The 15,955-nt window shown below is 40.9% G+C and overlaps 1 protein-coding gene across 1 annotated transcript; it reads right to left on the reverse strand.

Annotated features, from left to right (window-relative positions):
* Window positions 1–1,037: 1,037 nt before the first annotated feature.
* On the reverse strand, window positions 1,038–12,292 carry MED7 (mediator complex subunit 7). The gene is made up of 2 exons (XM_053566860.1): window positions 12,169–12,292; window positions 1,038–8,437 (listed from the first exon to the last, which is right to left on the reverse strand). The coding sequence occupies exon 2, from the start codon at window positions 8,419–8,421 to the stop codon at window positions 7,720–7,722; it is 702 nt and encodes a 233-aa protein (XP_053422835.1). The 5' UTR covers window positions 8,422–8,437; window positions 12,169–12,292; the 3' UTR covers window positions 1,038–7,719.
* Window positions 12,293–15,955: the final 3,663 nt, after the last annotated feature.

Genomic DNA, 15,955 nt, shown 5'->3' on the forward strand with positions numbered 1-15,955 from the left:
CCAAGAGCAGTAAAGTGAGACTCTGTCTCTACAAAAAAAAAAAAAAAAATTATTTAGGTTTCCTATTATTAAACTGATATTGGTAATTTTCTAAGAATTTGTCCATTTAAATTTTCAAATTATTGGAGTAAACTTACCCATAGTATTTTCTTACTATTTTTTACTGCCTATAAAATCTATACTAATGTCCCTTTCTTTCTTTCCCCTATTGATTATTTGCACCTTCTTCTTTATCACTCACCTCTGAAAGTAGCAGTACCTCAGAACCCCAGGCTCAAGCACCCGGTAGGCCTGTTGGGCACCCCCACAGCCCTTTCAGGTGAGATGCTTTTGCACTGGTGGTTAGTAGGCCTGAGACCTGACTACGTTGCTTGGAGGCAAATGAATTTCAGAAAGAAGTAAGATGAGTCTTTCTTTCATTCTTCCTTTTTTTTTTTTCTTTCCCCAAGATTTTATTTTATTTTTTTTCCTTTTTTTCTCTCTTTTTTTTTTTCATTGTTGGGGATTCATTGAGGGTACAAGAAACCAGGTTACACTGATCGCATTTGTTAGGTAAAGTCCCTCTTATAATCGTGTCCTTTCTTTCATTCTTAACATTAGATGGTACCTATGCTATAGATGGGTACTATATTTATCATAGTCAAGGAAATTGAGTTTCATGGAGATTAACGTGCTAAACCAAGATACACAACTCATAAATAGTGAAGCCCAAATTCTAGCATTCTTGGGTGTTTTCCAACACCAATCAATTCTCTAATTCAACAGATACCAACTGGGTATTTAATGATTCAATTTTGACCCTAACTACTCAGAGTTAAAGCATATAGTTGGGGTATCATGAACAGTGCCTCTGGTTTTCTTCATTTTAGTGCTGTTTCTGCAGCCAGCTACCTCTTAAAATTGAGGTAAGAGTGCCACTTGCTGGTAGCCTTTTACATTGCATCTTGAAACTAATAAATATTCAATTCTAAGTGCCCATGGTATGTAAAACAAAAGAATCAGTACGGTATTTATGTATTAAAACATCACATTGTACCTCATATGTATATATTTATTTATTGCCAATTAAAAATGAAATAAAACTTTTCAAAACAAACTCAGTAGGAAGAATACTAGCTGACCTTTGATAGCTTTCTAAGTATCATAAATTGTGTTGCTTTGTAGCCATTCAATCCTTAGCACAATTCTATAAAAAAGCTTTTATAATTTGTATTTCTGAGGGGTTTGTTTGTTTTGTTTTGAAACAGTCATATTCTGTTGTCTTAAACTAGAGTACCATGATAGGAGCCTAGCTCACCTTAAACTCCTGGTCTCAAGCAATCCTCCTGCTTCAGCTTCCCCAGTAGCTGGAACTACAGGTGCCTGCCACATTGGCTAATTTTTCTTTCTTTTTTTTTTTTTTTTTCCTTTTCTAGTAAAAGCAGGTTTCAACTCCTGAGCTCACAGGCTCCTCCTACCTCAGCCTACTAGAGTGCCAGAATTACAGGCATGAGCCACCCACACGTGGCCTATTTCTGAGGTTTTTATTAGTATAGCTTTGTTTTCATACTCCAGGATTTAGAATCCAATCACTTATATCATGGGCCATCAGTCAAATTCAGTCTGTCTGATTTTTTTTTTTTTTTTTTTTGCAGTTTTTGGCCAGGGCTGGGTTTGAACCCACCACCTCCGGCATATGGGGCCGGGTCCCGACTCCTTTCAGCCACAGGTGCTGCCCTCTGTTGTCTGATTTTTGCACTCACACAGCTAAGAATGATTGCATAAATGGTTGGGAAAAGTCAGTATTTCACATGGAAAAATTACTGAAATTCAAACTTCAGTGTCCATACAAAAAGCAGTGTTGGACAACAGCACTCTTTATTTGTTTACACATTGTATAAAGCTGCTTTTGAACCGTGGTAGTTGAATAGTTCAGCAGAAACTGTATTGTCCTCAATACCTAAAACATTTATTGGATCTTTACAAACGAGTTTGCCAATTCCTAACCTATATTCCATGCTGAGCAAATAAAAACTTTAACCTTCAATTTTCATTACTCATAAAATGGGGATACCTTTTATTTTTTAGGTATTAGCGTTTTTTAGGAAGATCAGAACTGTAAGTAGTAAGCATACCCTTAAGGTACTCACAGAAGCCTAAGTGAAGGAGTAAGCACCTCATTATGGTCAAATGGAACTCACAATTTCCATCTGCAAATCTGTTCCTGCTTCAGTCCACTATCACAGCCTGCTTACTCACATGGAATCTGGGGTCAGAATATTGGATTCTGCTCTTGACTTCCCTATTTACCTCTATAACTGTAATGGAATGGAGAGGTAATGACTATGAAAGTTGAGTGCTTAGGTTTGACACCAGAATGCCCTAGTTTAAATTCGGGCTTGGCCATTCACTAGTTGAGGGACCTTGGGTAAATTACATAATTTCTGAGCCTCTTCTTTGTATCAAACATAAAACTCAGTAAGAAGGATACTAGCTGACCTTTGATAGCTTTCTAAGTACCATAAATTGTGCTGCTTTGTAGCCATTCAATCTTTAGCACAATCCTGTGGAGAAGCTATAATACGAGGGTAAAAATGATACCAATGTCATTTGTATCTTAAACACTCAGCCATTCGTTGTCAGGATAAAATGGCTCTCTTATGTAGTGATTAAAACACAGCAACTTGCTATGTATGTTTGCAATTGGTTTCCCATCAGATTTAGGATAAAATGTGAACTCTTTCTCTTGGCCCTGTAAAACTTGGACATCTGCCTTCATCTAATTGTCCAGCTCCAACCACTCTCCTCCCCCACTATGTTGCAGCCATAAGTCTTTCTCATCCAAATTATGCCAACTTTTTATTTCCCCATGAAGACATTTGCACTTACCATTTCTAGTGACCTCAAGCCCCAGCACAAGCTTTTTCTCTGGAATACGGCATAGAAGTTTAAGTTGCCTTCTAAAGCCCTTAACAAATGTGAACGTATAAATAAACCCTGAAAAGAGAAGATGATGTAGGCAAGGTGCTTTGAACAGGCAATAGAAACATAATGTGGAAGCAAGATTTTTCTGAGGGTGCTGTAATGGCTGAGTGGTTAAGACACAAATTTATGAGCATTAAAAATCAACTCATTGGCTTTTGAAAGAGGGTCTCACTCTGTCACCTGGGCTAGTATGTTTGCAATTGGTTTCCCATCAGATTTAGGATAAAAAGTGAACTCTTTCTCTTGGCCCTGTAAAACTTGGACATCTGCCTTCATCTAATTGTCCAGCTCCAACCACTCTCCTCCCCCACTATGTTGCAGCCATAAGTCTTTCTCATCCAAATTATGCCAACTTTTTATTTCCCCATGAAGACATTTGCACTTACCATTTCTAGTGACCTCAAGCCCCAGCACAAGCTTTTTCTCTGGAATACGGCATAGAAGTTTAAGTTGCCTTCTAAAGCCCTTAACAAATGTGAACGTATAAATAAACCCTGAAAAGAGAAGATGATGTAGGCAAGGTGCTTTGAACAGGCAATAGAAACATAATGTGGAAGCAAGATTTTTCTGAGGGTGCTGTAATGGCTGAGTGGTTAAGACACAAATTTATGAGCATTAAAAATCAACTCATTGGCTTTTGAAAGAGGGTCTCACTCTGTCACCTGGGCTAGAGTGCCATGGTGTCTTCCTTACTCTTTTCTTCCTTCCAGGGCTCAAGTGATCCTTCCTGTTTCAGCCTCCCAAGTAGCTGGGATTACAGGTGCACAGCCCAGTTAATTTATCTCAGCTAATTTTTCTATTTTTTATTTTATTTATTTATTTTGAGACCAGAGTCTCAAACTGTCATCCTGGGTAGAGTGCCTGGCATCATAGCTCATAGCAATCTCCAACTCTTGGGCTCAAGCGATCCCTTTGCCTCAGTTTTTCTATTTTTAGTAGAGACAGTCTCGCTTTTTGCTCAGGCTGGTCTTGAACTCGTGAACTCAAGCAATCCACCCGCCTCAGCCTCCCAGATTGCTAGGATTCTAGGCATGAGCCACCACGCCCAGTCATTTTTCTATTTTTTATAGAGATGGGGGTCTCACTCTTGCTTAGGCTAGTCTCGAACTCCTGTCCTCAAGTGATCCTCCTGCCTCAGACTTCCAAAGTGCTGGGATTACAGGCCATCATGCCTGGCCTCATTCATTTTCTCTGTTGTTTACTCTGCTGCCTTGGCTAAAGCACAGTGGTATCATTATAACTCACTGCAACCTCAAACTCCTGGGCTTAAGCAATAAATACTCCTGCCTCAGCCTCCCAAGTAGCTGGGACTATGGGGGCATATGCCACCATCCCCAGCTAATTTCTCTATTTTTTTTTTTTAGATGGGGTTTCACTCTTTCTCAGGCTGGTCTTCAACTCCCGGCCTCAAGAAATCCTCTCACCTTGGCCCCTCAAAGTGCTAGGATTAAAGGCATGAGCCACTACACCCAGCCAGAAGCTTCTAAACTTGTGATAACTATCAGACCACTAGTGCTTCTCATTCCACAGTTCGTATCAGCAGCACCCTTATGTCAGGTCCCACTCACAGACCTACACAAACAAATCCTCCAAAGGTCTAAACTGAGGAAGATTCCCCATGGCATTTTAATTCCTAAACCCTCTCACTACTCACACAAATGCATGTAACTGTTGTGACTTATAAAACTATGTGATTCCTTGGCTTTTACATGCAGAGGGTTTTAAAGTAGCCAGAAACTCACTTTATACCTCAGCACAACATCCTCCTCAAAGTTCCTAAGAATCAAAGGAAAGAGATACTCAAGTGCAATGCAATTTCCACCTTGCTCCCTCACAGGGGGATTGGGAGACACTCTCACCTTCAGTTTAAGCTTACAAGAGCCTGGACTGTGCCCTCTGGAGTCCCTACAGCCCAAAGGTCTACACCAAACACATAACAGGAAAAAATGGAAGACTAGTTAATTAGCTGCCTATCTGATAAAGAGGTGTCTGCACTCCATGCATCTTTGAAGGCAAAAGATAAACTTCTTTTTTTTTTTTGATACACAGCCTCAAGCTGTCACTCTGGGTAGAATGCCGTGGCATCATAGCTCACAGCAAACTCCAACTCCTGGGCTCAAGCGATTTTCCTGCCTCCGCCTCCCAAGCAGCTGGGACTACAGGTGCCCACCACAAAACCCAGCTATTTTTTGGTTGCAGCCGACATTGTTGTTTGGTGGGCCTAAGCTGCATTCGAACCTGCCAGCTCAGGTGTATGTGGCTAGCACCGAGCTAAAGATGAACATTTCACATAGAAGTGGCCTATAGCTATATTAAACTGAATTTCACTAGCTGTAGGGCCAATGAGACCTCAATGGAGCAAATTCCTATGTCAGAAACTAGGGACCAAGAGAGGAAACAAAAGTGGACATCTGGTAAAAGACATTACCTCTATCAGTGGTTCTTAATCTTTAGTACACATTAGAATTACATAGAAAGCTTGTTTAAAGAAAACTTGCTGGGTCCTACCCCCTGAGTGTTCTGGTTCAGAAAGTCTGGGGTAGAGCCAGAGAATCTTCATTTCTAACAAGTCCCCAGGGGATACTAATGCTGCTAGTCCAGGACCACACTTTGAGAACCACTTGCCTACATTAAGGGCAGGCAGACATTCTCAGATAGAGGGCCAACTCTCCACCAACAACTTAGTGGAGTGGCAGAAGGGAGGAGGTAGGGAAGTGCTCACATAAAGTTATTAGCTGGAGGAGAATGGGAGTTAATGAAAGGACTTACATCCTCCCAGTCAAAAACCCAAACTGACAATGTCTGCCCTCTTCAGTGACTTCCTGAATATGGTTATCCAAACAGCAAAAAGGAAGACAATTGGAGGATCATCTAAAAACACTGAGATTACTATACCCATTATCTCACTACCCAGAACTTAGTCCATGTGGCCTCATAAAGCAAGGGGAGTCTACATTTCCTGGGGAAACATAGTCCCTAGATGGGCATCCCTATCTTAGCAGCTTACCTCATAGAGGAGCAGGAATCTGTCATCACTCATTTTCCCACTGTAGGTTTCCAGCCTTAAGGCTGAGCTTAGCTTTGAAGAAAATATGTAGGGTAGTCTCTATGGTGACAGCCTTGCTGTCCCTGGTGATAGGCAACTAGGTACCTGTCCCAGAAAGCTCTGCCAAAATCAAACACTCCCCCTTTCCAGATGCTGGCAGTTTCCCTGATAGTGAATTGACACGATCAGCCCAGGACCTTCTTCTTGTCCATGTCACTTTCTGTGGACTAGTTCATTAACCTCCTTTCCTCTTTTGATATTAAATGCTACTTTATTTCAATAGCTTGGTGTCTCAAACCTGTCATCCTAGCACTCTGGGAGGCCAAGGTGAGTGGATTATTTCAGCTCAGGAGTTGTGAGACCAGCCTGAACAAGAGCAAGACCCTGTCTCTAAAGATAGCTAGACACTGTGGTGAGCACCTACAGTCCCAGCTACTCGGGATGCTGAGGTAAGAGGATCACTTGAGCCCAAGAGTTGGGGGTTGCTGTGAGCTATGACACCACAGCACTCTATGAAAGGCTAGCATCAAAGACTCTGTATCAAAAAAAAAAAGTTACTTTAACATGTAAATTTTAATCTGTAAGCCTGACTTGTGAAATAGCTTGAGCCTTTGTGTTAGAGATTCTGACTACCTAGGGAACAGGTAGTACTAAGGAGAATCCATCCTTAGGAACTGCATATAGCTCATGACTCATAACTGAAATAGCATCAAAAGAAAGTCTGACACTGTGGAATAACACAATGTATGTGGAACTATTTATCTCTGACCTAGCAGCACTCATGAAAAAAATGTTTAGTTAATGACATAATTACTGAGTACTTGTAACTGAAAATGACCAATGAACTTATTACTGAATGCCTGGGGAAAAAATGACTTGAGACTACCCCTTAAGATTCCATCTAGCTCAGGAAGAAGAGGCTGAGATTGTGGGCTTACAGGGCAATCATGAGGAAAAATAAAGTTCCTGTTTCATAACTCTACTGGGTACCTCACTATTAACATGTTTCACTACTTCTTGTAGCTTAAAATTTTTAATGAATTAAGTCTAAAGATTCCATAGTTTCACATTTACAGTTTGCTATCCTTGATCATTCTTAAAACAAATGATAAATCTTTTCAAGGATGAAAGCTTGCTATTGTTGACGTTATTTTCAATGTTTTACTGGAACTGCAAAAAAATAGGAATGTCTCACACAACAGCAGCATAAGCATACACTTTGTTTTTTTAAGTGATTACTCTTACTGTAAGGCTGCTCCTTGGCCATACTTGTTATACAGCAAAATTACTACCTATGACATCTCATAATTAAAAGTAGTTGGAGTGTCAAGACTAAAAGCCATTTACATTGTTTTTTTTGTAGAGACAGAGTCTCACTGTACTGCCCTCGGGTAGAGTGCCGTAGCGTCACACGGCTCACAGCAACCTCTAACTTTTGGGCTTACGCGATTCTCTTGCCTCAGCCTCCCGAGCAGCTGGGACTACAGGCGCCCGCCACAACACCCGGCTAATTTTTTGTTGCAGTTTGGCCGGGGCTGGGTTTGAACCCACCACCCTCGCATATGGGGCCGGCACCCTACTCACTGAGCCACAGGCGCTGCCCCCAAAACCATTTACATTGTTAGTTGTATTTCTCTTAACACCATCCAAAGGAAAACTAACATATGAGCTATGCATCAAAAGCAAAAAAGAGGAAAGAGAAACATCCTTCACGGTCTTTCATTCATTTCATCAATTAGAACACACAAGGCAGCATCTTTCTCTATAATCTGGTCTCGCCTATGACCTGAATTTTCTCTGTGTCGTTCATTCTGCCCAATACAGTTGTTGCTATCATCGGCATCCATTGGTTCACTTTTTACTCTCACCCCTGTTTCTGAATGGGGCAAATCATCAGGCAAAGAAGCCAAGCAATTTTGAATCATCTCAATTACTCGTTCCAGGTGCTTCTGAAACCTCTCAGCTGTTTCAAGCCGTTGACGTTTCTGGACCTCCATCATGACTCTCAAGGTCTCCCTTGCTTGGTGAGGTCGGTATTCATTTATAAGATGATGCACATGTACAAAAAGCAGCTTAAGATCTTCTAGTTTCTCTTCTCGTTTTATACTCCCAGGGCTCCTTATCAATATATCTAAAAGATCCAAGAAATTAACAAGGATAGACATATTGAGTTTCCTTAGTTCTTTCTTGTGATCAAACTGCATAGGATGAAGTCGTTCAATGCCCTGACTTTCCAAAGGGCGGATGATAAGATCATCACACTGGAATTGGTTGCCAAACATCATATAACTGTCTTTTATTGGAGGGGGAGGCTTGGGAGCTAAGCCTTCCTGAATATTTTCATCTGTATATTCCTTGATGTACTGCATTGGAGGTGGTGGAAGTGCACTCACTTGCTGTGGTTCACCCATTGTGGAAGATCAAGACCTACAGATATAGACAAAGGTTTTAAAGTAGAGCTATAAAACAAACCCATTACATTAAGTGACTACAGAATATTTTCTTCCTTTTCTCCTGGCAGTTTGGGCCCAGGAAAAGAAGATCTTAGTTTCTAAAAGTTTGCCATCCTTTTCTAATTAGGCATGATATTCTCAACCATCCATATACTTTTCTTTCTCTCCTCAATTCTTTCATCAGCATAAAAAATATGCTGGCAGGGGAGTCCAACCTTTTTTTCTTCTCTGCCTCAAGTGCAAGAAAAAAGTTGTCTTGGGTCACACATTAAATACACAAATGCTCATAAAAGCTGATGAGCAAAAAAAAAAAAAGTCTCTGCATACTTTTCATAGTATCTGCCACCACAGATAAGCAAAAAAGTCCTCCCATAATCTGCATGTAGCCTGCAGGCCACAGATTGGACACGCCTGCTATCATATTTTCATCTATAAAGAAAATCTTCTGGATTCCACCCCCACCAGTTATGCCCCACTTACTTCTCTACTCCTCTATAACCAAACTCACATGCTGTCTCCCAATTTCATGTTACAATCACTTCTGCTTTATAGATTTATATTACAGATTGATTTCCAATTGCAAACACTTACCACTTGATAAAATTAACAATGCTAAATTCCAGACACGTGGTACTATCCAAGGTTCCTGGATGAAATGATGATTCAATTCCATACCCCTTTTGTCACAGTGTACTCTATAACTTTATATTTACAATAACCTCAATTTACTCCATTTTAGGCCTAGGTATATATCATCCCATGAGAAGATCTTCAAGTGCTCTTTCAGAGTGATGTTTCAAGATACTAAACCTTCCAACGTAAGTGGAGGATGGGGCAAGTAACATATTAGGAGCGGTACTATGTTTAGAATTTGAAAGGTACTGAGGGCGGCTTTCCACTAAGCTACAGTAGTGCATAGAATGATGCAGAAATCATGGACAACATCAGTTACTGTGGCTATACCAACCTGTAATTCACTGCATAACCAGCCTTCTGTGTATTCACTTTTGTCATTCTATCTGACTTCAACTCGCATCAACTCCAGTAAAAGTGCTCAAAGTCATTAAGAATTACATAACCAAATCTAATTATTTTATGCATTCATCTTAATCTCATCAGCAGGCTTTTTCTTCTCAATACACCCCTCTCCACCCTCAACTTCTGTTGACTCTGACCTTCATGTTTTCCTCCTTCCTCCCTGGACACACCCTTTTATCTCCTTTTACTACCTCTGTCTCTCCTTTTCTATCTAAACTTTAGTGTTGGTGTGCCTCAGGACTTTTTTCAACTAACAGACTAACAAATTTCAATTAATTCCATCATTCAGCAGATATTAGAACCATTCCTATGTGACAGGCTCTGAATTTCAGCAGAGGGCACATTCCACTTTTCTTCAGAGTGGTCATCCCAATTTCAGAAGCAGGCCCTTAGCTATCCTGGCACAGCAAGCAAGGAAGCCTCCTGGGGTGGAGAGCTCCCACTCACCATGCTCTCACAGTAGAAGCTGCCATCATGATCACTGCATAAATTCCCCTTAGATCAGTGGTTCTCAACCTTCCTAATGCTGTGAACCTTTAATACAGTCCAAAGGGGTTGCAATCCACCGGTTGAGAACCGCTGCCTTAGATGTTAGGCCAACACCAGCCAACAGACTATAGGAAATTCTCATGTACAACTGATGGAAAAGGAAACAAATATATATTTGGAATTTAATTTGGCAATATCACAATTGTAACTGCTGATGTTCTTTGAACCAATAATTCCACTTCTAGAGGTTTATTTTATAAAAACACTTGTATAAGCACACAAAGATGTACACAAGGATGTTTAATGCAGCACTGTCTGGAAAAGTTGGAAATAATCCATTGCATCCTCAATGAGGGCTGGATTAAATAGGAGCTCTTTCTAATACTATACAACCATTTAGGAAAAAGGAGAAAGGGTGTTTATAAACATTTAAGCATTGTTTTCCTTATGACGCATTTTAGCTGCAAATAGTCCAAATCAACTTTTAAAATTTTTAACATAAATTCAGATTTACAAAATGTGCATGAGTACACAAAGAATCATAGTCTTCACTTAGATTCTTCAAATGTTAACACTGTCCCTCATTTACTTTATTGGTTTCTCATTTCTTTACTTCAGTGTGCATTCTCAAATCAAGAATGTTCTCTTATAACCACAGAATAATTACCCAAATCAGGAAATTAATATTGTTATGGTGTTTCAAAATAACATTTTTTTCCTTTTTCTTTTTTTTTAATAGAGGTCTCACTCTGCCTTGGGTTGGTCTCCAACTCCTGAGGTCAAACAATCCATCCACGTCTACCTTCCAGAGTGTTAGGATTAAGGCATTGAGGATCCACCCAGCCAATAAAATTTTAGAGCCCAGGTTTCACCCAACTCAAGTCTTTTTAGGTGTGGAATTCTATTCTGTGCTCCTCCACTTAAGTTACTGTTTTCCAAAGGCTAATTGCATGGCAGGTACCACTGTTTTATATCCTTTCTTATATAACCATCACAACAATTCTGCAAGTATTATTATCGATTTCAATTTTGACATTGAAAGGAAGGGAAGTGTTCCACCAGATCAAAAGGTTAGTACATGGTACAGGAATTCTTATCCCAGCTCCTTTCAACTGCAAACCAAAAGTTCTCCTAAATTACTAAGCCTCTAACTGTACATTAAAAACTGGTAGGCTGGGTGGGGTGGCTAAGGCCTGTAACCCCAACACTCTGGGAGGCCTAAGCAGGAGGATCCCTTGAGCTCAGGAGCTGGAGACCTGCCTGAATAAGAGCAAGACTCGTCTCTATACTAAAAATAAAAAAATTAGCGAGGTGTTGTGGCGGGCGCCTGTAGTCCCAGCAACTCCGGAGGCTGACGTAGGGGCATCGCTTGAACCCAGAAGCTTCAGGTTGCTGTGAGCTATAACACCAGGGCCTTCTAGCCTGGAGAAGAAATTGAGACTGTCTCAAAAAAAAAAAAAAAAAAAAGAAAGAAAGAAACACAAACCTGGTCATATTACAGAAATTACGTTTCTCTAACACGTCTCTAGATGGCCCTTTTCAAAAGTGATAGGGGTCTTATTTTAGTGAAAACCAGCACAAAGCACTGTAGCTGGTTCCTGACTTAAGATCCACTTTCTAGTGTTTGCTCTATCGGAGAGTGGCGGGGTTTCACCAAACGAAGATTATGTCGGGGGCCCACCCCCAGCGATTTGATTTTTGTCTACTGTGAATGGGCCCCCAGGAATGTCACATATTAAACCTCTCTAGATGAATCTGATGATTACGCCTGGGATTTACCCTCCCCCGGTCGCCCAATGAACTCAGCTGATTTCGCAACTGCTACCCGTAGGACGAAGGCGCAGAGATGGTTATTCCCACTTCACAAAAGGCCAGAGGGCAAATGATTCGCCAACGCCATACAGCTTAGAAAACCAGCCGGGCGGGGACCAGACCCGCGGCTTCCTAACCTCCCGACCTGCACGGAGGCCCCTCCGCCGGCCGTCCCACCCGCGTCGTCCGTCAGCCGCAGGCAGGCCGCGCTCCCGCAGAGACGCGGGAAGGGGAGGCCAGCCGGCGCTTTCAGGAGCCGCACCTCGTCAGGCCTCCCCCTTTTCCAGCCCAGCGCAGAGGAACCCGCAGGGTCGGGAAAGAGAAACGCACGCAGGCGGGAGCCTCAAGCCGGTACCGCCCTCTCACCTCAGCTTTCAGTCTAGCCGCGTAACCACCTTCTCCACGGCGGGCGAAACCGACTGCCGAGAGCCTTCTCCAGGAACAAGTTAACGACACTGCCTCTGATTGGCTGCAAGAGCTGGCCTTTAACTGAGGTTCTAGTCCCGCCTCAGACCCACCGCTCGCTAGTGCGCGTGCGTAATTCTCCGCCCTTCCCCGTCTTTTCTCCGCCCCTTCCCCCACCCGATCTTCCTCGGTTGCCCAGGGCTGGAGTGTTATTGTGTCAGTTTAGGCCTTAGCAAACTCGAACTCCTGGGTTGGAGTAGTCCTCCTGCCTCAGCCTGCCAAGTGGCTGGGACTGCAGGCAACTGCCGTGACATCTGGTTAATTTTTTCTATTTTTAGTAGTACAAGGTAGAGAAGGGGTCTTGCTCTTGTTCAGACTAGTCTGGAACCCCTTGAGCCTAAGGGATCCTCCTGTCTAGGCCTCCCAGAGTGCCAAGATTACAGGCGTGAGCCACCAGCTCTGCCCTTGTTTGTACATTTTTTTTTTTTTTTTTTTTTGAGACATAACTCACAGCAACCTCAAACTCCTGGGCTAAAGCGATCTTCTTGCCTCAGACTCCCAAGTAGCTGGGACTACAGGGACCTGCCACAATGCCCAGTTAGTTTTTCTGTTTTTTAGTGGTGATGGTGTCTCACTCTTGCTCAGGCTGGTGTCCAACTCCTTATCCATCTTCCTTGGCCTCCCATAGTGCTAGGTTTATAGAACTGACCTCTTTGTACTGTCAGTCAATAAATGTAGCAGCTGGTAGCTCCACTTCTTTTTTCTTTTTCTATTTAATGTGTAAAATTAAACGAGACACCCGTAAGTCTTAACATAAAAATTCAAAAACACAAAGAAGCAGGTATTTTTTAATTACATTAACTGTAACCCCATTAACGTTTAAGAAGTGAGATTGGATTCTAATTATTTGCTATTTTATATATACATATATATATTTAATCTGGAAATATTTGTGAACATGATTGTGAATGGATAATATATTCACTTTTATTTTCATTTAGGAATTCAGAGACGTCTATTATAAGATCTCCAGGCAATGAATTGACAAGTTTTAAAAAAATTAGACATAAGAGGCAGGAGAATCACTTGAGTCCAGGAGTTTGAGGTTGCTGTGAGCTGGGCTGAGGCCATGCACTCCAGCCTGAGCAACAGAGTGAGACTCTGTCTCAAAAAAAAGACTTAAAGATTGCTTTTGGAGGTTATTTTCACAAGAAGTGTCATAAATTTCTAAATTCACAGGAGTGTTACAAAAGCTTTTTACCCATAAAAAACAAGGTTGTTATGCTGATAACAGTTATCAGCTTTACCATTTTAAAAATAAGCCTTAGTTTCATGTTTTAAAACTTACTATGGAGAATTCCAAATACACTCAAAACTAGAAAGAACAGTATATTCACCACCAAATTTCAACAGTTTTTCATAGACACCATTTCATCTCTAAACATTTCAGTGTGCTTCTTTAAAAATTAAAAGTTTCTTTTTTTTCTCCTAACCATGAATCATTGTCTCATTTAAAAATAAATTGATAATTCTTTAATATCATCAAATATCGTGTTGGTATTTGAATTCAGATACTCTCAGATTCCATCCTTTTGGTCTGGTTGATGTGTCATTTAATTACCTTTTAATTTACAGGTTCCTTTCCCCATGCCATTGCCCCCAACACACACATATCAATTTATTCTTTGAAGAAATCCATACACTTTTGATCACACCCCAGTCAGGCTTTTCTTTCCCCCAAGGACACTAGTTTGTCCTACACTACTGATTTGAGTGGTCATTCCCAGTCTGCGTTTTACTCCATTCCTCAGCAGCATTTGGCACATTTTATCATCTGGATTCCCCCAGGACTCAATTCTTGAGTCCTCTCAATCAGATATCACCCAGAAATCACACTGGAAGAACCTCTTCTCTGCATTCCAGATCCCCATATCCAACAGTAGTAGACATCCTTAGTCAATTATGTTTCACTCATTTTTGCAAAGGCTCAAGTCAAAGGAGATTTTCTCTCCTTTTTCTGCATGCTTCACCAAAACTACCATACCAGCCTTTTCTATTAGTTCTGTTTAAAAATAAGTAAATCCTAAATGTGACTAACTTTTACCATTCCCACTGCTATGGTCCTAGGCTACACCACTATATGTCTTAGCTAGACTTCTGAAATAGCTTTCACTTTTGTCCTCCCTCAGTCTATTTACCACACTGTCAAAATATAAGTGATCTTATGATTCGTCTATTCAAAATTCTCCAAGGCTTTTTATCAATTTTAGAATAAAATGTGATGTACTCCCCATTGTCTGTATAAGGCCCTAGAAAATTACCAGGCATACCGCTGCCCCAGGGCCATTGCATTTCCACATATATTTTCTTTTTTTTTTAAATTTATTTATTTTTATTGTTAAATCATAGCTGTGTACATTAGTGCAATCAAGGGGTACAATGTGCTGGTTTCATATACCATCTGAAATAATCTCATCAAACTGTTCAATGTAGCCTTCATGGCATTTTCTTAGTTATTGTATGTAGACATTTGTATTCTGAATTTAGTAAGTTTTGCCTGTACCCATTCTAAGATGCACCGTAGGTGTGGCCCCACCTATTACCTTCCCTCCACCCTAATCTCCCCCTTCCCTTCCCCTCCCTTGGCCCTTTCCCCATATTCTTGTGCTATAGTTGGGTTATAGCCTTCATGCGAAAGCTATAAATTAGCTTCATAGTAGGGCTGAGTACATTGGATAATTTTTCTTCCATTCCTGAGATACTTTGCTAAGAAGAATATGTTCCAGCTCTGTCCATGTAAACATGAAAGAGGTCAAATCTCCATCTTTCTTTAAGGCTGCATAATATACCATGGTATACATGTACCACAATTTGCTAGTCCATTCATGGGTCGATGGACACTTGGGCTCCTTCCATGACTTAGCAATTATGAATTAGGCTGTAATAAACATTCTGGTGCAGATGTCTTTGTTATATTGTGATTTTTGGTCTTCTGGGTATATACCTAATAGAGGAATTATAGGATCGAATGGCAGGTCTATTTTTAGATCTCTAAGTATTCTCCAAACATCCTTCCAGAAGGACCGTATTAGTGTACATTCCCACCAGCAGTGTAGAAGTGTACCCTTTTCTCCACATCCATGCCAACATCTCTGGTTTTGGGATTTTGTTATGTGGGCTACTCTTACTGGGGTTAGGTGATATCTCAAAGTAGTTTTGATTTGCATTTCTCTGATGATTAAGGATGATGAGCTTTTTTTCATGTTTTTGTAGATCGTGCATCTGTCTTCTTTAGAGAAGTTTCTCTTCAAGTCTTTTGCCCACCCTGAGATAGGATCACTTGTTCTTTTCTTGCTAATACATTTGAGTTCTCTGTGAATTCTGGTTATTAAACCTTTATCGGAGGTATAACCTGCAAATATTTTCTTCCATTTTGAGGGCTGTCTACTTGCTTTATTTACTATATTCTTAGCTGTGCAGAAGCTTTTTAGTTTGATCAGGTCCCAGTAATGTATTTTTGATACTGCTTCAGTTGCCTAGGGAGTCCACCTCATAAAGTATTCACTCAGGCCGATTCCTTCAAGAGTTTTCCCTGCACTTTCTTCAAATATTTTTATAGTTTCATGTCTTAAGTTTAAATCTTTTATCCAGTGAGAGTCTATCTTAGTTAATGGTGAAAAGTGTGGGTCCAGTTACAGTCTTTTACAGATCGCCAGCCAGTTCACCCAGCACCATTTGTTAAATAGGG

Source organism: Nycticebus coucang, chromosome 17 (genome assembly GCF_027406575.1).
Source record: "Nycticebus coucang isolate mNycCou1 chromosome 17, mNycCou1.pri, whole genome shotgun sequence".
Taxonomy (NCBI): Eukaryota; Metazoa; Chordata; class Mammalia; order Primates; family Lorisidae; genus Nycticebus; species Nycticebus coucang.

What these genes read in the sequence shown, in the direction of transcription:
- MED7 (XM_053566860.1), bottom strand. Translation starts at nt 8,421, where the DNA reads ATGGGTGAACCACAGCAAGTGAGTGCACTTCCACCACCTCCAATGCAG.